This window comes from Crocodylus porosus, unplaced genomic scaffold (genome assembly GCF_001723895.1).
Source record: "Crocodylus porosus isolate Cpor-Errol unplaced genomic scaffold, CroPor_comp1, whole genome shotgun sequence".
NCBI classification, from domain to species: domain Eukaryota; kingdom Metazoa; phylum Chordata; order Crocodylia; family Crocodylidae; genus Crocodylus; species Crocodylus porosus.
The window spans coordinates 25,571,226-25,596,282 of NW_017728943.1; the positions used below are offsets into that span (position 1 = coordinate 25,571,226).

Here is a 25,057-nt window from a genome sequence, read left to right on the forward strand (position 1 = left end):
ATGTGTATACTGAACTTCTGTTGCGTTACAGATTTGAACCGGTTTCTGATCACTTATACTGCTGTTTATGTAATATCTGTCCCTAGCCTTAAGGACAGTATAATAGGTGATCAAATTTACAGGTGTGATGGTGTCCTCCAGGAGGTCTGATATATTTCCCTCTGATGGCTAAACTGCTGTAGGAAATCACAGTAGCTATAACTAGACTGTAGACTTTCTCAAGGCAGCTGTGTGGTGGGGGGGCGGGCAGGATGGGATGGGTGGGGTTCTAGTGTAATCATTATTCTCTTGATATATCACCTAGGTAACACACCAAAGAATAAGGAATTTATCCCTTATACTTTTCTATACTAAGAAACCCATTTAAATTAGTAAAGACCCAGAAGTAAGTTCCTGTTTAACACATAGACAGAGACAAACTTCTCAGCAGGCATTGAAATGAGCTCTCCGCTGCATTAGAAACACTCTTGTTCCAAGGTTAAATTGGATGCTGGAATGAGGCTTCTTTGGAATGACTTCCTGCTACTTTTCTATTTAAAGCAGATAGGAGGAAAGAGACCTCAGGCCTTGAACAAGATTTCACGTGCAAAAGTCAAGGTTGTTGAGGCTTCAGACTTTCAGATATAATTCTGAGGCCAGAAAAGACCAATAATCTAACCCAGTAATCCTCAGCCAAGGTGTTGCAGTTTACAAAGTTGCTGTGAGAGTCTTTTAAGGCTGCTGTGCAATATTAGCACTGTTAAATGTGCAAACACCTATACATAATTCACAAGAGAAATCCAGTGCTTTCAACTAGGAATCTATAGTGTTGTGGTCTTGCTAGTTTCTTTGCAATAAAAGAATTACTCTGTATTTTTCTGTAGTCAAAAAATGAGTAAAAGCTAAGAGTTGACAATTTCTGAGGGTACCTGGAGCCTTAACAAGGCATGCTTGAGTCTGAAAAGGTTGAGACCCACCAATCTAACCTCCATAACACAAGCCAGAAACTTCACTCAGGAATTCTTGCATCTAACCTACTACTTCCTGGTGATGAACATGAGCTGTAGTGTTATGATCTTGTTAAGTAAATAATCTTGCCTTAAATGAGAGACTGGATTTTGATGACCTCCTGAAGTCCCTTCCAGCCCTGTTTTTCTATGTGACTTTATGAACTTTACTGTCAGTACTCAAGGTTTTTTGTGCATTTTAAGAATTGTGACAGCATTTCGTGACTGGCTGATGCAAACTAGAGCTTAAAATGTTTACATTTGTGATGAGCAGGGATCCAGGTTTTCCATCTTCCATGGGAAAATGGAAAAAAATGCAGATTTTCCTTTTTAACTGAGAAAAATGCAGATTTTAATTTCAACAGAGAAACATGCGTATTTTCCACTTCTGCAAAGAGCTCTTTGCAGGCTGGTAGAATTTCAGCCTGAAAGGGGCTGGGGGGAGCAGGAGAAGGGTGGTCAGGTAGGGGGCACCATGTGCACATGTATGCTTGCACATGCACTTCTCGCTAGGCAGCCTGGAGAGCAGCTCCCACAGGTAAATTGGGGAAGAGAGAGGGGGGATTGAGGCCCCCATAGGGAGGGACAGAGGAAGGGAGGGAGGGAGGGAGTTGGAAAGGGCTGGGGCTGGGGCTGCTGCCCAGCCCAGGTGGTGCACCGGGTTTGAGGCCCAGGGCCAGAATATGTGGCCGCAGGTCACTGGCAGGGTGTGGGTTGGACACACTAGTGTTCCCTAATGAATTCTGTGCTGTTGTGTGCTTTTCTGTACATTTTTAATAAGCTCCTTGTGTGATGGTTTAAGGAATCTCTCCATACCCAGCTTATGAATTCTGGTTTGATATTGGGAATGTGACAGGGTGTCCTTCCAGGGATGTCTGTGAAGCCCCTGGAGTCCCTTTAGCCCTTACTTTGTAGGCAGTCACCCACCATACCTTACTTTCTTACCTTTGTATGAGGGGAGCTGCCCCAGAGCTTCATAAATTGCTGTCTTAGAGGACCACCAGGTGCCCATGGTCCCTGCCTTATAGCTAATTACATGGCTTCATTCTTTCCCTACACCATGCCCCATGCCTCTCAGAGGGCATCCTCACTGATGGTCTCTCCCACTTAGCCCCTCCTGTGGGGCTCCTGGACCCTTAGTGCTCCCACACTCTCAGCTCAGCAGTCTGGGCTGTGGACCCCTCCCTGGGTCTCTAGGAACCTCTTCTTCCCCTTTGTTCCTCCCCAAACTTCCAGACTGCTTTAGGTGTTACCCTCCATGTTCCTTCTAAAGCTACAGCCATCCTGCTAAGGTGGTATTTTTTCAGCAGGCTCCAGGCTGTTACTATTGGCCCATCTCAGGGCCTGGGCTTATATCCTCCATAAACCAAGCTTTCCTCCATAATCAATGCTGGCCACACTCGCAGGCTCTCCCAGCTGTAGTCTGCCTGATTCCCAAAGTGGCAGGAGCACCAAGCCTTCTGCCACAGGGCGCCCTCTACTATTATATCTGACTGTAAACTCCATTTTTATGTTTGCAGTTTGTCTGCCATTTTCCTTTTACCTCCATTTTGGACTGACACATGGCTAAAAATAGAATGGCCCTAAACCTTGAGAATCTTCTATTCAAATGGGAGAACCCTCAGGCAGAAAGGTAGCTGCTGCCCAGAACAAACAAAGGTTTCAAGACAAAACTCCATGAAGGACATAACCAAACAGTAGATTACCTGGTAAGTCACTTTGGAGCTACCTGGCAAAAGGGAGACAGAAGATATAAAAGCAGGACTGCCTCACCAACCATTTGAGGCACAGTAACAGAAGACAAAATGGGTCAGACAAGCAGGACAAATCCATTTGCATGTATTAGAAGTGACTTCCTATTTTGGAGGAGAAACTGTCTACAACAAATAAAGAGAAAAAGAATTCTGGGTTCCTTAAAAGACGTTGACCCAAATCTGAAAGAACACCGCAGAATGCTGAGAAAGCAGAGGTGTTTTTGAGGGGCAGGGTTTCTGTGTAAAGTATAATATGATTTTTTGGGGCAATTCTTTTGCAAGGCCTGTGTTAGTTTCAGCTATCCTCCTGTGTTGCTGAAAGGACAGTGGTAATGCAAAGGATTTCCAAGGTGGATTTCAATGCCTAAGCAGCTAGGTATCTTGGAAGCACTGGTCCTGAGGAGCCTAGGTGGCTAGGCCTGAGTAAAAGGTAGCAGATAGACCATCAGCACCTAGGAAGTATGTCATGTAGGGTGGCACTAAAGATAGTGGCTGTAGCCGTGGGACACTTGGAAGCTTAAAAAACACTGGTCCAGCATATGGGATGCAAGGAAAACAGACTGCTGCATGCACAGCTGAGGGAGTTTGATTGATGCCGGGATGACATACCCAGATAAGAACAGGAGGAGATAGTGCCCTCTGCCCCCAGTAGAATTCTCACTCATCCGTTCATTTAAAAATCTGATGCCAGGTCTAGGTTCTGTCCTGATTTGCCTACATGTAATCTACTTCATTTAAGTGGGGTCAGAGAAGGTATGAGTCAGTAAAAATATAGCTCTGGGTAAGAGTGAAGGGCCAAATTCTGCTCTTAGCTTCTCTTTTTGAACCCAGTGGTCATAGTGTATGTGTATTGACATGGAACAGAATTTGAGACTCAGGCTTTCAGCCATCATTTACTTGTACTTTATTATGCACCTCCTTGTAAAGCACTCTCAGGTTTTAGAGATCACACATATAGAATCACTATTTCCATTCATGAGTAAGTTGAAAAGTTGCCTTTCATTGGCTAGCATTTCAGTTATTTTCTACCTTTTATCTGAAGCCTCTGAGATGTTAGCATTAAGGGTGTCCCTGGATGCCAGTGATGGGCTAAAGACAGAAACTAAGTGACTTCAGAAAAAAAATGCTATTGTGCAGGAACCAGAAACTAAGCTGTGTTAGAGTCATTCAAGCCCTTTAAAAATCCACTCAGTAAATTGCTGCTCTTAGTTATTTATTGTTATGCTGTATGTAGTGTAATAAACAGGTACATCAGTGCACCTGTTTTTCTCCTATTGCCTCTTTACTCTTTCTTCTCTCCATACTGCCTTCAATAGTCTCAACTTGTCAATAGTGCTATAGAATAAAAAGGTCAAAGGTCCACCTGAGCCTAGCAACCCATTAGCTCAGTGTGTTCAAGGTGCTTTGGTTTCTGCAGCCAATGGCACACAAGGGAGCAATCTGGCTACCTTTGAATCCCCAGCTTCAACAAACACCATCTGGGTACAGTGATAATTATTTTAGGGAAATGCAGGGGTGGGGAAAGACTACCAGGGAGTGCACCCGTGCACATAGACACATATACACATGTACCGAGGCACTGTGTGGCAGCAGGCAGGATACACACATGCACGCATGTGCACATGCACCCTGGGCCAGTGTGTCACAGTGAGCAGGACCAGCTGTTAGGACACACTGGGGAGCATGGTGCCTTTGTCACCAGAGCTGGGGCCAGGGCCAAGATACCAGCCAGCCTAGGGGCACTGTGCTGGCTCTGTCTGACCAGCACTGACTCATGGCTTGTGCCACATCCTTCAGCTGCATTGTAGTCATGCACCCCAGGGCAGGCGCAGCCAGCCTTGGCCTCTCACTCCCTCCCCGGTTAAGGCATGGTTGGGCTTTCTGCTTGAAGGCTGCAGTATGGCACTCCAGCCCACAACTTGCAGTCCTGGCTCCAGTGACAAAGTTACCGTGCTCCCAAGCTCATCCAGACAGGTGCTCTGGCCCTCCCTGCTGCCACACACACAGACATGCACACACGTACACAGAGCTTTGACCCGTGGTTCCCAGGTTCCTGCCAATCTGGGATGTTTGCTTAAATTTTCTCCAACAGCAGGGATGCTGAGACAGTTTATAAAATCCAGGACTGTCCCAGCCAATCCAAGACATATCGTCACCTTTCATTTGGATCTTCTGGGGATAGTATTTGATGCAAACAAAGAGCAAGGTTTAAGTTCGCACTGCAGGGGCCACCAGTGAGGCATCTTAATTGCTTCTCCACTGTACCCTTGAATATCAGCCTGTTTGTTCAAAGGCAGGTATGGAATTTACTCAAATAAATCTAGGGGCATTATGAGCTGTATAATCACTGTGCAGGCAATAGCACCAGCAGGTTAATACTCACAAATTCCTTATACCGCCTGATAAGTATATGTCTAATATATGCTTAATAACAGTGAAAGCAACCATTTACTTTATTCTTTTACTTAACCATTTACTGCATTCTTTAAAAAAAAATAGAGCCTGTGTCATCATAACTGAGCTGAGTTTCTGGCTTTCATATTGGATTCATCTGAATTTTACCCATTTTCTGACTTCCCATTAATAGAAACATTTCAGGGAGCATCAGCTAAAAAAGTAGCAAACAACTGCAGAAAGCTAGACAATAAAATGTAGATCTTAATTACAGCCTTCAGACTCTTCAAGCTTTATCTCCGAGCGTAGAGAGTGCTCTGCATTGGGGTGAGGTGTGCAAAGGATTTTATACCAAGTAGTTAAGTGTAGTTTTTTGCCATCAAATATATCCAGGGGTTTTCAGCTAGGAGGGAATTAGCAGAAAAGATATTCTGCTGGCTACCACCATGCTCCATATCATTCTGTCTGTATTCGGATATATGTGTTGATTTGGTAATCATAAAGGCAGAGGGCCCTTTCTAGTCATAGTGACTGCATTGGAGTGTGTGTAAGTGTCTCAGACATCTTACTCATTACTGTACTTCAGTCACAAGAGGCAGGAATTCTGTATTGCCAGGGAAACATGTACAGCATCTAATACAGATTACCACTGGCCATGTCTTTGGCATCTTTATTAGGTAGGTTTTTTGGGTGGCTGATTTTGCATGGTGATCATGAGACACAGTGTGATGGAACAGCAGCTCTCAGATATGGCTCAATTTTTAAAAAATTAAACACCAACTGTCATCTGATCAGACGGCGCCTTCACAGCGTTGTAGTGATATAGGAGGTTGTGTATGCCTTGTGAAGTGGTGGTTCCCAGTCCAGTGTAAACAACATTGTAACTGTCCATAAGAATTAAAAGCACTGAAGTGCTGGGGGAGATCCTTGATTACCTTTGTGAAAGAGTAGATATGGAACAATCAGATTTAAATTTCTGATTGAACAGCCTAGGCTGATACTTAGGGCATGAATTGAAAGTTTATTAGATTTTGTGCTTAACCTTGCTAATCTTTCTGCTTTGAGTTTGTCAGAAATGGCTCTGGACAAGGGAAATTACCAAATCTTTTAACTGCTTCTGTTGCTGCCTTTGAAAAGTAGTATCTTATGGCTAGCTCTTGTGTCTTGGAGGCAGGTTGCATGATGCGGTGAGAATGCTAATATGCAGCCTAATTGCTATTAATATTCTTATTTAAAGTCATCATGATATAATTTATATATTATGATATAATTTATATCAAATTACTACCACCACATGTTACGTGCCTGGAGTTTAGCCTTTAACAATCTACCAGTCAAATATATTAAACACCATGGCTTTTGAAACTTTTCTCTCATTTAAAAGAGGTTTCCTAAAATCAGAGAAATTAGAAAGTTACGTCTGAGATAGAAACATTTCAGTGTCTTCAAAGACAAATTATAAAAGCTAAACACCACAGTCCCAGTCATCCTGCAGTGTGCATACCCCCAACCCTGCTCAGGGGAGGGTGCACCTTACATAGGTTCAGAAAATAGGAGCAAATTGCACAAGTACAGTAATGTTACTTCCATGGCCCCAACTTCATATGAGTCTGGGGAGACAACAGCTATGCACTGCTTATGACCATGTGCTGCATCTTTACATGATGGCACTGTTAATTTAGACTTGTTCTTTCCTTTTTGTCAGTGGGTGTGTCTACACATACTGTTAGTGCTCTGTAAGCTCACTGTGCAGTAAAATAGTGCTCAGTAAGCTTTCCCCAGGAGCATGTCTATATGTGTTTAAATTTGTCAGTAGCTCCCCAGGAGCATGTCTAAATTTGCACCGACAGGAGCAATTCAGTGCAGAGCTACTGAATCAGAGGTGCAGGACTGGGAAACAGGTACTTAGAGGAAGGGACAGTTTCCCAGCCCCATGCCCCAATCAAGGTGCAGGGCTGGGAGGCAGCTGCCCAAGAAGGGGACAGTTCCTGTACCCCTTGCTGCCTGAGCTGACTGGGAGCAATTTGCTTTTGGTTAGCTGTCTGCATGTACACTACTGCATAGTAATGCACAGTTAATCTAGTACATGTAAGTAGAAAACGGTGTATTAGCCTAATTTATTACTTAGTAGCTGCTGCGCATAGTTACCTGGTAACACCTTACATTGCAGTAGGTTAGTCTACTGCGCAGTAAAGCATCTCATGTAGACATACCCAGTGTGGATCATTTTCAGTTTCTAAATGGTTTATCTTTTTTCCAGCCTCCCTCCTCCCCTTTCCCTTGGTCAGCTTGTATCACTTCTGGTTTTTTCCAATTCATATGGTTCAAGTGGCCATCTTCTGGATTCTGTCTCTAGGGTAGGGGTCAGCAACGTTTTTGCCAAAAACACCCTGACCTCAACCCATGCCTCGACTTGGTGTGCTAAAGCAGATGGCGAGGGAGCCACAAGGGGCCTGATCCTCAGTGTAGGTGGTGGGGAGGCTGCAAACAGCTGCATTGAGGTCAGCAGAGACTCAGCCCACCTTGTTGTTGGCGGCAGCTGCACGCTTGCCTCTAGGTGGGCAGCTGGGGAGGGGCCAGGGGTGCACTGGCCCAGGCCCTGTCCCTGCTGTGTGCCCCAGGGTGCATGTGCAGCCTCCACTGTCACAGAGTTGGGCCAGGGCTCTGGACACCAGTGTAGCTGTTTGCCTGCCATGGAGCCTGGGCTGCTCACAGCAGGGCTTGTAGACTCCTGGCTGCCTGCTGCAAGCAGCTGGGGCTCCGTGGTTGCCAGCAACTGTCCAGAGCCCAGCCCAGCTGTGGCATGCCAAGCAAGATGGCCTCATGTGCCATGCTCTGGCATGTGTGCTACTGTTTGCCTACCCATGTTCCAGGGTATTTTCTGCAGCTTTTTGCTGCAGTTTTATTTCAAACACCTTTCACCTATTTACTTTTTTCTGTTTTGTGTCCTTTTTCTTTTGAGTCGGCTGTGGCTGGAGCTTCAGTTACAACTAGGTGGTATTGAATGAGAAGGCAGAGGTCAGTAAGGAGTTAGAGAGTTATTTTTCTTAGCTTTGTTTTTCAGTATTAAGCACTGGACAGGGACTCCAGAGACCTGGGTACATTTCCCAGCTCTGTCAGTCTTTCTTTGTGTTCGCAAGTCACTTAACCCCCTGTGCTTCAGGGTCACATCCATGTTTCTTTCTTTCATCCTTTATCTTTCTCCTGGAAATCCCTCTGCTGGAGTTTAGGAGTATGCACAGATCTGGGCATGTTTCTATTATACAACCTATAACGTGCTGGAATACAATAAACTCTGGCTAATTTGACAGTTTGGAAGGCAAATAATGGTCATTAGTGACCAATTATAGGGAAACGTTAATGGGGAATAAGCACTGGTGGGAAGCCAGAACAAAAGCAAATTAAACCATAATGGTAAATCATAGAAAGTAGGGCTGGAAGGGACCACATGAGGTCACCTAGCCCAGCCCTCTCCTCAAGGCAGGATCATCCCTGACTAAACCATCCCAGCAAAGTGTCTGTCCAACCTGCTCTTGAAAATTTCCAGGGGTGGAGATTTCACAGCTTCTCTGGGTAGCTTGTTCCTGTGCTTAACCACCCTTATAGTCAGAAAGCTCTTCCTTATCCCTTACTTAAATTTCCTCTGCTGAAGTTTGAGGCCATTGATCCCTTACAGCCACAGAGAAAACTCTCTCTCCATAATTGCCCTTCAGGTATTTGAAGCCTGTTATGAAATCCCCCCTGCAGTCTTCTCTTCCCCAGGCTAAACAGTCCTAATTCTTTTGGTCTTCCCTCGTAAATCATGTTTCCCAGGACACTAATAATTTTTGTCTCTCTCCACTGGACTCTTTCCAATCTGTCTACATCTTTCTTGAAGAGTGGGGCCTAGAACTCTACATACTGCTCCAGGATAGGCTTCAGTAGGGCTGAACAGAGTGGAAGAATCACTTCCCTTGATTTGCAAAAGAGAAACTCTTGTTAATACCTGCTGGCTTTTTTGCCACAAGAGCACTGTTGACTCCTATAGTGAAGCTAACCAGGTTTTACTGTAGTGGAAGGTAGGGTAGATTTGCACCATAAACCTCAGCTCACAAAAGCTTGTGTAAAATATAGAGAGAGAGAGATAAAGCGATTGTATATATATAGTACACACACGGCTAACTATGACTCTTTACTGTAGTTGCCAAGAGAACCCAACCAAAATTCACTAGACAAAACAGGCAGCTTTGGAAACACCCAGAATAAAGCATTAATATAAGAAGTCCAGTAATACAGCACAGCATTTAAGTGTTGTGCCCCATTGAAACTGGTAAAGGGTGCTGCATGAAGAAATATGTGACACTGTGTGACTAACAGGTGGGAATAAAAAGAAAAATGCAACTCGCCCTGGAAAAATGCAATAGGGAAAAGAAGTCAAAAGGGATACTGATTTAGGGAAGAGGCATTTGCAAAGTAGCAAGGAAGGAATTTTGGCTCAAAAATAGGATCGCCAAGCACCTCCTAACTCCTAGGACTCCACAGCAGCAGGGTGACCCATATACGCCCACACTTCTAGCAGATACAGTCAAATGCAATTAAAGAGCTTGCTTCTCTCAGACCTGACTGAGACGAGTGAGGGTTTCCAGTGCCAAACCTACTGCATCTGTGTCAATGTAATTCCTTGCTCATACTTTTTGCTACATGAATAATAGATAATATGATTAATATTAAACATCCTGGACTTTTTCTTACAAAGCCTTAGGTATATAGAAAGCAACAAAGGAAGTGTGTTAAGAGCAACATTTTGAATGTAACATTTTAAACTTGCTGTTTTTGTTTTATTTATTTTTAATTCTTTATTTTTCCCTTCCCTTCTTTTCACTGTGCATCTTGGTGGGTCTTTCTTACCAATTTTCGTATTTTCTTCCCTGGTGTATTTCTCTATGCATTGATTAAAGCAATGGTATTTGTCTATTATGGGGGGGGTGCAAAGCATCCTGGGATGCTGGGAGAGTGAGAGTTAACTTGAATCTGGAGACGATCTCGGAAGGCAGTTCAAGAAACAGATTTGACCTAAATCAGTTAAGTCTGATACTAGATCCATCCAGATTTATCTTAAATTGGCTTGGGCCATTTCGAAAGTAGTTTATGTGCACTGAACTTCTATTATGTTACTGATTTGAACTGGTTTCTTAGCAGTTATACTGATTTGTGTGTGATTTCTGTCCCTAGCCTGGGGCTTTCCTTACTAAGTCTCCAGGTACCAGAGAATTCTGCCTGAGAGCTCTTCATCCTTCCCAGCCATGACTAGAGTGCCTTTTGTAGCCTGAAGGCAAACCTCTTACTCTAGCATGCTCCTCTCCTGATAAGCCGGACCAATCATCAGGCCTGAGCACAGGCGTTTCTCATTAGTTCCTTCAGCCCTGCTAGCTGTTTGGAGGTTGCAGGTACCTTGTCTTTTCTCCCTTTTGCAGTTTACCACTTAGGGGTTCTCTGTAGAGGCATTTTTGTCTGCCCTTACAGCTGTATTTCTTTCTTGAGCCCTCATCCTTCCAAACCATAAAAACCCTGCTCTTATAGGGCCTGTTTCAGTTCTGTTTACCCCACAGCCTTCTTCTAGTAACAGGGCAAGGGGGTTCCCTGATACATTGCTCCTTGCATCCACATCCCTGAGCTCTGCTCTCCCAGCAGCCCTACATTCTTGTTCTTAGGGACATAAGGGCTATACTGAGTCAGACAAATGGTCCATCTAGCCAAGCATTCTGTCTCCCTCTACCCATATTTCCTGAGTCATTCCCTCTCTCCTCAAAACATTTTATTCTTTCTCCCCTCCTTTTCCCAACTCTGGGCTCCTTGCTTGCCTCCTGGCTCCAGTGCCCCCTTCTAAGTTCCTCCCCTCCTTAGACATGTTCCCATTTGTCCTGTCTTTTCCATTGTCTAGGCTTAGTTCCTCTGTCTCACAGACTTTTCTGGGGATTTTCCCCACCTCTCAAGAGTGCCTCATCTGTCCTTTCCCTAGCCCCCTGTTCCCCTTACACCTCCCCCCAACTATCCCCTTTCTTTGTGCCCTTCTAAGGCCCCAAGCAATCTCAGCTGCCCCTGCGAAATGTTCTGTCCCAACCCTGTGCTCCTCCCATCTTGTGTTTGGCTCCATCTAGTGCCCTGTATCTTAGCCCTTCAGATCACCATTCCTGATTTCTCCCCATCTGCCAAGCGTGGGTCTCCTCCCCTAGTTCTAGCTTGTCTTTTTTCCTTTTCTGCTCCCTTGACCCTCTCCTTCTTCCCCACAATGTCTGTCTTATTCAGGGCACAAGCCCAGAAAGATGTCGGTTAATTGGACAAATACAGAGAAGGATTCATTTATGAGGGAATATTTAAAATATTAAACATGCATCTCTTGGCTAAACAGACTTGGAGTGGGAGCACAGTTACTCTCTTGGAGGGTGTGAAGGTATAGATGCCAAAGGAGAAGGAACATTTGGGGTGCCCTGAGCTGATAGAAGTAAGAGTGTGTAAGGACAAAAAGTAATGGGAAATCAGGAAAATATCCCAGCAGTGAATGAAATCTGGCTGGTTAACAGACTCTCTAGGGAAGTGGTGGAAACCCCATCACTACAGTAATTTAAAACTAGACTGTCCAAAGCCCTGGGGACAAGTTCTGTACTGGCAAGAAGGGGAAGGAAGGGAGATGTAGGCAAAATGATGTAATAAGTTTCTGCATCTCTGATTTCTGTGATTCAGTAATCATCCATCTTTGGAGGGCTAATTGCATTACTCAGCAATTCCAGGTAAATAAGGAGAACAGTGTGCTCACTGGGGAACTGACACACTGAAACCAGGCATGAGTTTGTGGCAGCGTTATTACATTAGCTGAACATTTGTGTTTATATTGATACATGCTCTGCCATTGTTTGGTTACTAACAAGTGGTTGTTGTAGTCCTAGGTAGTGTTATATACACCAATTAAAAGCTAAGTATGGGCAGTATGATTAGATTTTTTTTGGCTTAGTGTAATACATGAGAAGCAGGAAATGCTACAAAAAAGAATTTATGAAGATTAAAAAATAATATTACAGATACAACCTAACTGCAGGTACACATGGAAGATCTGTAATCCAGCCTTCATAGTGCAAAAGTAACAAAAAAACAAACATGCCATATATGTTCCCTTTTTTTCAGAAGCCCTTCCCTTCATTTTAGAAGTGATTGCATTATCTCAAACTGCTTCTAAGTCTTGTTAGCCAAGTAATATAGTTAATACTAAATGTCTGTTCCTGCATGGGCCCCAAGGGAATGTGGAAAATAACCAACACAGCGCTATTTCTGCTTCCCGCCAGCTTTCCTAAGAAGACTTCTTTTAGATTAATCTCAGCTCTTTCTTTGGTGAGGGAGAGAGAAACATGAAAATTAATCATACTCTAAAGAAAATTAGGTCTATTAGGCCAGTTACATTTTCTGTTATGTTTATGGCTTCACCAGAGATTCAACTCATCACTACAATGCAGAATTAATCAGAGCTGTGGACCAGATATATTCCTAGTTTCAGCATGTGTGCATGCATCAGAAGAATTTGCAATTGTAAGAACCCAGGGAACAGAGATAAGATGTTAATTTACTGCTTTAATATTTATAAATTTAAAAGTTTGTGCCAAACAAAGCTCCAAGAAATGTGGCTGACTGGTTAATTGGGCATTCTGCATTTCCCTGCTGCATTTTCTCCAGAATCCTCCTGTTCCTTTGTAGAGAGCTTTGCTCTCAAATCCTTCAGATCCCCTTGGCTTTGTATACAGGAGTGCTGAAGGCCCAGGAACAGTTAGGCAGAGGTGAGGTATTTCTGCAGAGATCTCAAGCCATATGCCTTCCAGATCCTTGGAACCTTGGCCCCACCACAGTCAGAAACTCATCCTCCTACATCTGATGCTGCTTCCCACCCATGCACACTGAACTAGTTTCTTGGTGTGGGAAGGGCTCTGAAGAGAAACCATGCAGCCATAGACTGCATTGGCTTTCCTACATGTCATTTGCAGGAAGCACTGATGTCCAAACCATCCCTCTTGGGTCAGCTCATGGACCTTTCTTCTCAGTGACAAAACCTGAAGGCCTCAGAAGACTCTGCAAGGTCCTGGGATGCTGTGGCAGCAGTTGCAATATGGTGGCAGGTTGCAATCAGCTGGGGCAGATGTGCTCATAGAATTCTCCCCCCGTTCGCTCATCAGAGACAACTATTCACTCACCTTCACTAGATTTTCATCCTTCACTAGGGAGGTTGGGACTGGTCTATATTATAGTTGCTCCTAGCAACTGGGGTTGGGGGCTCCTTGATGCTAGGCACAATGCAGACCTACAGCAAAAGGCAGTTCCTCCCTTGCAAACAAAAATAGAAGGTAGGAGAAGGAAGGGGGAGGAGTTCCCTCACTTTGAGAAATGAGGGAACTGGGGCAGAAAGAGGCTATAATTTTCCTCAGTGGCTCAAGGAAAATCTTAGCAGAACCTGGGCTAGTCCCTTGCTCCCCAAGTCCCAGCACAGGGCCTTAAACCACAAAGCCATTTTTCCAGTTGACAGTCAGACCAAACATCTCTCACTTGAGGGCAGTAAGCCTGATGCAAGCAACCTAACAACCTGTTTGTTCACCAGAACACCCCAAGGGATGATGAAGTCGAACGGTTATAAACTACTGCAAGACCGTTTCAGGCTGGACATAAGGAAGAATTTCTTTACTGTTTGAGCCCCCAAGTTCTGGAACAGCCTTCCATCGGAGGTGGTTCAAGCACTTACATTGAACACCTTCAAAAGCAAATTGGATGCTTATCTTGCTGGGAACCTATGACCCCAGTTGACTTCCTTCCTTTTGGGCGGGGGCTGGACTTGATGATCTTCCAAGGTCCCTTCCAGCCCTAATCTATGAAATCCAACCCCCTAAGTTTTATCCCTTGTTATATGTTGATCTTGTTGGGACTGATGCAGTGTTTTTTTGGGGGGTGCAAGATGGGTGATTTGGGGATTTGTTTGCAAATTCAAGGAAGGCGTGTAGAGGTTAGAAGAGCTGGGTTAAGCTTGAACCTTTCTGCCCTGGGACGCGAGGGATGCAAGAATACTCACCTGCAGCTCAGGAAACCACACGTGGTGAACAGGAGGCAAAATCCACGTGGCTCATCAGCCACCTGTTTATACAGCTGCAGCCGGCCGGTGACGTCAGCGCGGAGTGCCAGCCGGCACGAATAAAAATGGCGGCGCACGCTGCAGAGCCTAGAGAGAGGGAGAGGAGACAGCACTCGAGGTCCCTGCAGCTAAGGCAAGCAGGTACATTGGTCCAGAAGGGGAGGAACGCCCGGGACGAGTGTGTGGAGAGAAGAAGGCCGTTCAGACAACGCTGCAGATGGGGCTGCGGAGGGACGCCAGGATCGCCCTGTAAGGACTGCAGAGGGAATCCCTGAGAAGATCAGTCCCGGGAGTGAGAGGCTGCATGGGATCCCAGAGAGAGGTGCAGCCGAGAAAAGCATCATCGTTGGACTAAGAGGTGCCTGGGAATAGGCAGGGGACTGAGTGCCTAGGCATAAGGCAGCCAGTGCCCCAGTAAAGTGCGGGGGAGCAGTTAAAGGGGCAGTACACCCAATTTTTGTGTTGGAGCTTCCTTTTGGTTTTTTTGGGGTTTGTTTCTCCCCAAGCTCCAGGGAACACCTGAGGGCCGTAGACCCGCACTGTAGGCCTAGACAGTGTTAGGGAAGGGCCTGAGTGGGACCCGGTTGAGAGTCCAGGGTATGAAACAACAACCAGCTCAACACCGCTATACAGGAGATGTGAGGCCAGGGTGTAGGGGTGGCAGAGCCCCAAGAGTGACTGCCGGGAGGAACCTCAGGGCCAATGAGGGCGCACGATGAACGACCCTAGACACTGAGGTCATCAAGTCGTGGCAGGCGAGAATGGGATCAGGGAGTCGGGCAGAAACTACCAGCTCAGGCAAAGGCATGAACACAAGAGGTGTGTAACATCAATCACTCGTGCGAGGGCAGCTTGAGAACAACTAGTTGAGTCCTGGCGGCGACACTTTCTCCTGTTGCAGGGGTGTCCAACCTTTCTGAATGTGGGGCCAGATCATGAACTTTTTATCACCCAGTGGACCAGCAAGTCATATTCAAAGACCTCACAGGAAGTGGTATCACATCAGGAAGTGATGTCACATGACTTTTGACACCAATGAAGTTGCAGGAAGTGACAATGAAATGGGTCTAACAGATGAGCCAGTTCAAAACTCTCCCTCTATAGCATCCACCTCTGCCACTGTTTGGGACAGGATACTGAGCTAGATGGACCATGGGGCTGACCAAGCATGGCACTTTTTATGCTCTTATGTTCAGAAGCTCTTATGTTCTTTGGCTGAGCTTCCAAACTATGGCTGAGATTTGCAAAAAGGAGTAGATAGGCATGTTACAAAGTTGTCATAAAATATTTGGAGCCCTCTAAATCCCATTCATTTTAATAGAAGTTGGCCTTTTGACTCAGCTTTGAAATCTCAGCCCAAGGTGCCAACCAAATAAATCAAAATATATTTTGCATTTCTATGTAGTGCATCTATGTGGGGTTCTCCAAGCATTTTACAAACATTAAAAGAACCTCTGGATGGGATAGACCCAGCTGGGTCAGCACTGGCCAGGAAAAGCGGCATGCAGCTGAAGCTGGCTTCCCGCATGCTACTGGGGATGGGAGGAGCCTGGCCAGGTCTGCACCTGCCAGTAGAAGCGGCGGCAGAGCCGTGTGCCTCTTGGGATGGGACAAGCCTGGCTGGCGTGACAGGGGCTGACCTGCATTTTCCTCCTGTCTGCACCGGTCAGTCCTGAGCAGCACATGGCTCCACCACTGCTTCTGCTGGCCAGTGCCGACATGGCTGGGCTCCTCCCATCCCCAGCAGCACGTGGGAATCCAGCTTCAGCTGCGTGCTGCTCTGGATGGGACAGACCAGCCTGGGTCAGCACCAGCCAGCAGAAGCGGCGGTGGAGCCATGTGCCGCTCAGGACTGACCAGCGCAGGTAGGGGAAAGTACAGCTGAGCCCCTGCTGCTCTGGCTGGGCTCATCCTGTCCTGAGTGGCACACAAGTAGTCCTCTTTCCACATGCACCGTGTTGGCAACGTCAAGCTGACGCAGTGCGTGTGAGAACCTTGTCCCTCCCCCAGCCCTTCAGCAGCCAGTAGGAAGCTGCTGAGGTGTTGGGGGAGGGACAAGGGGTAGGAACGAAAGTAAACTGTTGACTTTTGTTTCCCATCACAGCACCGTGGGCCTCAGAAAATGGCTTGGTGGGCCATGGGCCCTGTGTTGGACAAGCCTGTTCTACTGCTTCTGTTTCTGAGCGAACCATTTGGCAACCACACTGTGAAGGAGAGAGGAAAGGGTGTTTGGTAACAATGCTTTCAGGCCTGTTTACTGCTTTTTGCTGACAAGACCATTATAAACTCTTGGAAGGGACCAAAAAAACTCTTCACCAGATCTATCCTGCCATCCAACCCCCACAAACTGCTATTTTAGATGCTCTCCTAAAAACAATGGCTTCCAAACTGAAACCCTCTGAAGAAGATCTCTCTCCATCACATATAGATAAGGTTACCACATGTCCTGGTTTGGACCAAACAGTCCCAGATTTCGCAGGCTGATCCCAGCCGGTTGAGGAAAATTAAAACGAGAGTTCCAGGCATGAGATGCAGTCTGGCAGAGAGGCAGAGCAGCATAGTGTGCCAGAGAGCTCCACCTCCCTGCCAGACAGCTCCCACAACCCTGCCCACCAGCCTCTGCCACTGCCTGCAACAGTGCTGCTGACTTGGGAGGGTGGGGGTAGAGGGGCAGATTCCCTTATGGTCACCCTACATATAGACAGACTAATGATGAACCTTGTGGTAGATGTTTGCCATGATTTGTGCATCTTGGAACAAGTCAGGGCTCTTGTCTGTATGACGCCATGTAACTATTGAGCACTTATGAGCAGGGTCCTTCCATTAAAAAGGTAGAAAATAAAATGGAAAAAATAGGGGGGACAGATCCTAAGACTCTTATTCTGGCCCTGTCCAGGGGGGCTCCTTGACACAGACAAGCAGTTGTTGGCTTAGTGCTAGGAGTCCCCTGGCAGAGTCTAAGTGGAGGCCAGGCTCAAAGGCAGTCCCTTTGCCTCATGGTAAAATGGGTAAAGGAGTAGTAGGAGAGGCACAGCTTGTGAAGGGATGTGATGTAGGATAGGGGTACTCCTGTTGCCTGCAAGTACAGGGGGCATGCCATCCCTTGAGATGGTGGAGCTCTGCATCCCCATCACTGCAAATCTGTGCTGACGTGGCACAACCTTGCCCCCTGTCCATAGCAGGGGAGCTTATTCACTGCACCAGAGCACTGGCGTGTAGCCAAGAGTGAGCCCAGCGCGTAGTTTGCCGGGGGTGCTCTCTCTCTCTACCCAGCAAGAGCAGGCTGGGATCAGTGAGGCGGCTGCATTCATTCTTTTAGCTTCCCTTGTTTAATGAAAAGGTTCTGGCTAAATTTTTTGCTCAGTGTTTATTATTATTTCATTGATTTTTAAAGGGGGGTTGGAAGCAATTTGATAAATGGAAGGAAAAGTTGGCGAGTGGTGCTTGAGCTTCTGTAAGTTTCTCTCTATCCCTGTCTGTGGCTGAAAGGCTCACTATTTTTAACTTTCTAAAACTCTTGGTGAACTACAGGAGCCATTCCTGTGCCTCCTACTGGAACAACACTCCCAAGGGGATGGGTTTCCTCAGTGCAAAGTGGGCAGGAAACATTAGAATGCTAATCCTTCCTTCCAGACTGCTACCATACCAATGTGCAGGCATTTAAAGGATGGACTGAGGCTGTTGTTTGGTTATATGTTTTGCAATGTTGGACCGTATCATACTCAGCAAGGAGGCCTGCTGATTTCAGTGAGGCTGCCTATTGAGTAAAGAGGCAGTGCAGTCTGAGCACTGGACTGGGAATCAGGAAATCTGTATTCTATTCCCAGCTCTGTCACTGATTTATTAGAAGCATCTTTCTTTTTCCCCACCCTGCCCTTTTTCTGACTATTTGGATTGCCAGCTCTTGGTCTGGCTGACAAATAATTTATATTGTAACACTTCAGAACTGGAGTCACAGACCGAAAACCCATTGTGCTAGGCACTATACAAATTAAAAATGAAAAGATAGTCTTTGTCCCAAGGAGCTCAGCACCTACCTGATTTTGATCTCAGTTCGGCCTCCTAAATGTTCCTATAATGCAAATAAGGAACACTCGCTATGAGTGAAGATGCTTGAATTGGGTTCTTAAAAAAGGAATGAATTTGTCAAAGGGTGGAGATTTGTATATCAAGATATTTCATACCAGTACCTTTAGTAAAGTGTAGGGGACAGAATAATGTTTCACTTTTTTATTTATAGATTTGATCTAAGAATGTTTCTAGGCCAAGCCATAATTTCTCAGTCATGGACAGCTACATCTAAATATAGGGGGGCTAGTTTCTGTTCTCACATAGGCCAGGGCAAACCCAGAGTGACTTCAGTATAATTTCTCTGGAGTTATACCAACTTGACTAAGGACAGCAACCAGTGCCTTTTATGTACTTTTGATTAAGTGAGCCGCAGTTGAATCCTTGGCAATTTGCATGAGCATAGACTGTGTGGGTGCAGACCCAGGACTCACTGACTCCTATGTCATTTTTAGAATCAACTTGGGGACTTTGGAGAGAGGAAATAAGCCCACTGCCACTAGCCCTTTTTCCATGCAGAGAACAGCTTAAATCTGAATCCTGCACCTGGGGTCATGGAGGCTCCAGCCCTGGTGCTGTTTAGTCTTTGTCTTTCATGAGAACTAAGATTTTAAACATTTAAAATTTTAAAAAGTAAAGGATCAAGAAAGGGAAGGGCAGCGGCTTAGGGTGCCTCTATGTGACTGCAGAGGCTGTACCGACATGCTGTAATTACAGCACTTCGGCAGAGTCAATCAAGTCTGCTGGAGTGTGGTAATGACTGCACTCTGGCAGTCTCCCATGTCCTGTGTATCAGTGTGCCCATGCTTCAAAATGGTGGCAGGGGCACTTTAACTAAAACTCATTGAACAGTCTTTAGTTCAAGCGCCCCATGACCATTGTGAAGCAGAGCCGTTCTATTTAAAGCCCCAGAGCACGTGTAAATGTTTCCTTAGCTTCTTCTACTGCTTCCCAGCATCATAGAGGTCAGAACAGCCAACACCAGCAGGCTTTCTCCCTTCCCTTCTTTCTCAGAATCCTCCAGTATCCCCTGGGGAGTCCCTTTTTGACTCTCAGCAATGCCACCATGAAACAGAAGTGGGAAAAAAAGTCTCCTTAGTTCCCTGCAAAAGAGCATTCCTTCCAGGATAATTTGTCTGGAGAAAATATCAGAAATACAGAGCTGGGTGGCTAGCCTGGGATTCTGAATTCACTTCTGAAACATCTCACCAGGTTTAGATACTACTTTCCCATAGGAAACCTTAAAAAGATTTGACCTCTTGGACTGCAACCCGCGCTGTCTGCTTGCCCTCTGCAGCTTGCAAATAATTACATTTCCAAACCATTTTTGATTTGCTGATCTCTTCCGACATAAATGCATAAGTTATGAAGCGTGAGGTTAAAGAGGACTCAAACTGGCAAGGAAGTGAAGGGAGAATATCCCCCCTGGTAGGAGAGAGGTGATGAGTGAGTTAGATTGTGCCTTCCTGTGTCGAAAATAAAGCCAGTTGAATTCTTTATTACAGATAGTTTATTCTACAAATTTAGACCTTTTTTCTGCCTGCAGCCAAGATTCTGATTTTTTTCAAAATGTATTCTATAACTTGAATAGTTTTACATGAATATTTGAGCTCTTCTCTGGACTGTGTAGATTCTTCCTAGTACATATTAAGATCAAATCATCCCTAACCTATTCCTTCAGTAAGCTAAATAGATTTTTATTATTCTGAAGCCTGTCTCTGTAAGGCAGGTTTTACAGCCCTCAAATCAATCTGTGGAGTTCTTTACAGAACCTCTAACAATCTTATAGACACCAGACTTAGATACTGTATTTCAGTAAGGGTTTCCTTAATGATGTATGCAGAGGTAATGTCCCTTCCTTGCTCCTTGCTATGTTTATGCTTAGTCCACTTAGCCCCAAGCATCACACACAGAGTTAGTGTAGAGTGGTCTTCACTATGGTACCCGAGTCTCTCTCTTTTAGAGGATGCAATCCTCCATCCTGAAAATTTGGCCCTGTTCTCTGTTCCTAGATGAGTGACCTTGTATTTGATCGGATTAAAAGGCATGTAGTATATATATTCTCCTAAAACTATAGGAGTTTACATGCCTTATATTTTTAATCATATTTAAAGTAACTGCAGGCACTCTCATTTTAATTCTTTTTTTAATCCTACTGATCTCTTGGCCTCGCTGATAGTTTGTCAGTTAGTTCCACTGTTCAGTGGTACACTGTGTAAAATAAATTATTTTATTTTATGGCTTTTATATTTGCTGCATTTTAATTCCACTGAACATCCCCTTAGTCACCCTTTGTATAAAGTGAAGGTAAGTGTCTTGTACACACCTTTTCTCTATACAATGGCAGTTCCATTCTTTCTGATCTCTCTCCAAATGGAGAACTTTCTGTCCTTTCCATCATTTTTGCCACCCATTGCTGAACATCTGCAATTCAGAAGGATCTCGACAGATTGGAAAGTTGGGCTAGAACTGACAGGATGAAATTCAACACAGATAAATGCAAGGTGCAGGATGAAGTTCAACACAGATAAATGCAAGGTGCTACACCTCGGGAGAAATAACCAAAAACAAATACAAAATTGGGAACACCTGAATGGATGGCAGCTCTCTGGAAAAGGACTTGGGAGGCTTGGTAGACCACAGACTCAATACAAGTTAGGAGTGTGATGCAGCTGTACAAAAAGCAACTGCAGTTTTGGGCTGCATTAGAAGCATTAAGTACAAGACACAGGAGGTGATAGTACTTCTCTACTTGGCACTGGGTTAGGCCTCATCAGGAGTACTGTATACTCCAGATTGTAAAAAGGACTAGGAGAAGTCAGAAAGAGTCCAGAAACCAGCTAGAAAGATAATGAGGGGCTTGGAAAGCAAGTCATATAAGGTGAGGCTGAAGGAGGTAGGCAAGTTCAGCTTGTGGAAAAGGCACTTAAGAGGGGACATGATGGCAGTCTTCAAATACTTGAAGGGCTGCCATAAAGAAGAGGGAAAGCACCTTTTCTCTCTTGCTGCAGAAAGGAAGATGCCAACTAGTGGCTTGAAGTTGCAGCAAAATACATTCAGATTGGATATCCAGAAAAACTTCTTCACTGTGAGTATAGTGAGACAGTGGAATAAGTGGAATAGACTGCCTAGGGAAGTTGTGGACTCTTCATCGCTGGAGGTGTTCAAGAAGAGTTTGGACAGCCACTGGTCAGGATGATCTAGGCCAGCGGTTCCCAAACTGCAGGTCACAACCCCAAATGGGGTCACAGTATTAGTGGATGAGTTCACAATAAATGTGCCCCCTGAGATTTCTGCACCCACAGCAGGCTGCGGAGCTGCAGCCAAGCTGGACCAGCTCTGAGTGGGAGTCCCCTCTGTGGCCCAGCAGTTATTTTAAGACAATTCAGGGTTTTTTTCAGCAGAAAAAAATGGGGTGACCTCTCCCCTCAGCAGCAGCAAACTCCAGCTGCTGCTCCTGTGCTGCTGCCCACTGCTGCTTGACAATATGTTTCGCAGAATGCTAAATTTTTGCATCACTCATTCACACATCCTCCTATGCCACTGCCACTGCCACTGCTCTCCTGCCCAGGCTGAAGCCAGATGGTTACAGAGAAAGAAGATGCAGGGACGGAAGGGTGAGGTACCCCCTGCTCCATTCTAGTGCCCCCTCCCACCACCTTTAGGCAGTGCCCAGGACTTATGTCTCTCACCCATCCATCCCAGTGCTACTGCATATTCAGTATTAGTTTTTAAAATATCTTTTGATGAGGGACTGTTAGGCTCTGGAAGTTTGAGGTAGATATTAGATAGTATTGCACAACCCCATTTGCTCTTCATAAATGCTCCCTCTCAAATTGCAGTATGAGAAACCTCAGACTGATGGCAGTGGCATTTCTCAGAAGTTGAGCCCACTGCTCCCTAAAGCCACCATGCTTGAAAATCATTTTTTAGGACTGGGGGTGGAGCATGAACTAAAACTGAATTTTTTAAATCTTTCCCTTGTTCTGCCAGTAAGCTAATGAAGTTGTACTATTCCAAGGCTCCAAGCCAAGCAGGAGAGTGTGCAAGGCAGGCTATACTTCTTTCAGTCATCTGTTCCATTAAATAAATGCTACCACATATGGAGAAAATCTTAGCCCTGAGGATGTATCTTCAGCCACATTCTTTAAACAAACAAACAAACGTCAGTGTCTACATGTGTAAAATCCCATTCCAATAACCTAAGAGGAAACAAAATGGCCACATCCTCAGCTCATCTAATTTGGGGGAGCTTGACTGAAATCCATGGAGTTCCACTGAGCCAGGAAACTGGCTTCAATAATTTATTGGTTTAATGCTTCTTGCCCTTCCAGATGGCCCATTAAATGATACTGCCACCACATATCCAAACAGCATCCAACCATAGAGAAAGATGAGGGCATTTGGGAAGCAATAAGGAAGATAAATCAACAGAAGCCAGTTCATTATGCACTCTGAGTAGAGCACGCTTGCTAGTTGCATTTGTCTTGTGGTAAGATGGATGGAAGCTCCCCAACTCTCCTAATTATGTACACTCCTAGGATTGCCTGCAATGTGACTAGACATGACATGCTACTATGCAGGCAGTCCTGAAAGCCTGGCGAAGATTTGGAATAAATAGTCATGGAATAAAAAAAGAAATGGTGTGAATGGCTTCCCAACCCCAGGTAACTGTGAGACAGAGCAGCCCACAAACCGGTCAGCCCAAAGTGTGCAAATCAAACCAAAGCATTTGCCTGTCCTGCTCCACCCTGCATAGAAACTCCCACTTCTCTTGGTGCCATTCACAGACTGAGTCCAACACACTTCTCCGTAGGTTTGCAGTCCCCAGAAGCTAACATGTCCAAAGAAATTTAGATTTAACAAGCTGCAGAGGAAAGCATCCTGGAAAGGCAAGCATACAGATTCACACTGCAGATGCTTCTGTCAGAGACCATGCCAAGATGCTGGTGACCAGCTGTTAATCATCAGGTGCTGATCTTGCGTCCCAACACACCCCTTTCACCATGTGCACTGGTCTGGTCAACCTGGTGCCTGTGAACATGGGCTAAATTAGATATGGTATAAGGAGGGCTCACCTGGAAGCTTAAAACCCCAGCAGGTGGTCTTCAGTTGTTAACCCCTTTGTTTCCCTCAAGGCCACATACTTCCTTAACTCCACCCTTAAAATGTGTAGAGAGACAGAAGACGTCTCACGTGCCTAACGTTGCTTTGGATCCATAGCCCAAAAATTGTCAGTGTCATGGATGCACTGGCAGAAACGTTCTAATACAGAGCTGTCAAACTTGTCTGGTCCCACAAGCCAAAATAGCAGAGCAGATCCATGGGCCAGATGGGTGGCACAAAGCCAGCCCCATGGGCTAGCCCACAGAACACTGCCTTCCTCACCACTGAATCCAGCCAGCACCTGCTTGGGCTGGTCTGGGACCCAGCAGGAAAAAGCCTGGCATTACGAGCACTTGGCTTCAGCAGCGTGAACAAACTGCAATGCGAGGCTTCTTCCTACAGTGCTGCCAGGTCTCCAGTGTCCCGGGTCTCGCCCAGGTGCTTGGCTGCTGCTGCAGGAAGGTTCCCCATCAAGGCTTTGGGCTGGATGACCTAGCTGTGTGGCCCGAATCTGGCCCATGGGCTGTATGTTTGACACCCATGTTTTAAAGGCTTCTCTGGCCCCCATGAAGGTAGGTGAGATGGGGAGGCCTTGAATGTCTTGGAGGCATTGGCCATTAGGGGATGGCTCAGGAGAAGGGGGCTCCTGTGAGCAGAGGGGAAACGGAGGTCTCCGGCTGAGGGAGCTAGCTGACTGAGGGAGCTTGACCACAGGAGATTTTCACAGAAGTTTTTATGAGGGCTAGGTGCTAGTCTGAATGTATGGTAAGGATTTTGTTAGTTTTGTTTTACCGTGGTCTGTTGTCAAAGCTTTTGAATACTTTTTCTTTTTTTATACTATCTGGCCTTCCTTGTAATAAACTTCTGTTTCTCTACTACTTTACCAAAGTGCTTGTGGTAAATTGTGATTTCTAGGCAAATTAATAAGCTGGCATAGCCATTCAGTAGAGTAGACCTGTAACCTTATGAACTCTGGGAGCACCCCAACACTCTTGAGTGTTACTACAGTCAGGTACCAAGGCTGTACAAGAACTGCTTCTAGACACAGCCCTTGAAATCCATTGAAAGCCAGTGTCTTCCTGAAAGACCCAGACGGTTTTAAAATGAAAAAAAAAAAGACGACCAACAACATTTTGGAAAAATTAATTTCAGAAAATCCTAGAATTTTGCCTCAGAATACTTAAAATTTGTTTCAAATTTTTACTTTACACTATGGGTTTTTCATTGCTATATTATTTTTACATTTGTTATTTTGTGTAAAGCATTTTCATTACCGTAACAAACAGGACAGTTAATCCAATCTGTGCAAAGCAGCAACTGATACTGGATTTCAGAGAAAATAGAACAGAATGGTTCAGCCATTACACTAGATCATACTGTGGCGTGTTAGTAGATGCAACATATAATAGGCGCTACTTCTACTATTAATGATCTGTCATGAAATAATGTAAAAATAACTAGAAAAAAGATATCATAAAACAAACTTTGATGTGAAATTCTGGAAGCCTAAAATACTATATTCATATTCAGAAATGAATTCAGAATTCCAAAAGAAAAACAAGTATCAGCATTCAATGTCACTACAAACCAGGAATCCTGAGTTTTGGCCA

The 25,057-nt window shown here is 45.2% G+C and overlaps 1 protein-coding gene across 1 annotated transcript in view; it reads left to right on the plus strand.

The window, feature by feature from the left end:
• SLC8A1 (solute carrier family 8 member A1) overlaps positions 1 to 24,330 on the plus strand; it is a 134,320-nt gene extending 109,990 nt beyond the window's left edge. The window contains exon 3 of the mRNA XM_019549039.1: positions 22,676 to 24,330. Within this exon, the coding sequence (XP_019404584.1) occupies positions 22,676 to 22,691 (16 nt within the window). The 3' untranslated portion in view covers positions 22,692 to 24,330. The remainder of the gene's footprint in view (positions 1 to 22,675) is intronic.
• Positions 24,331 to 25,057: the final 727 nt, after the last annotated feature.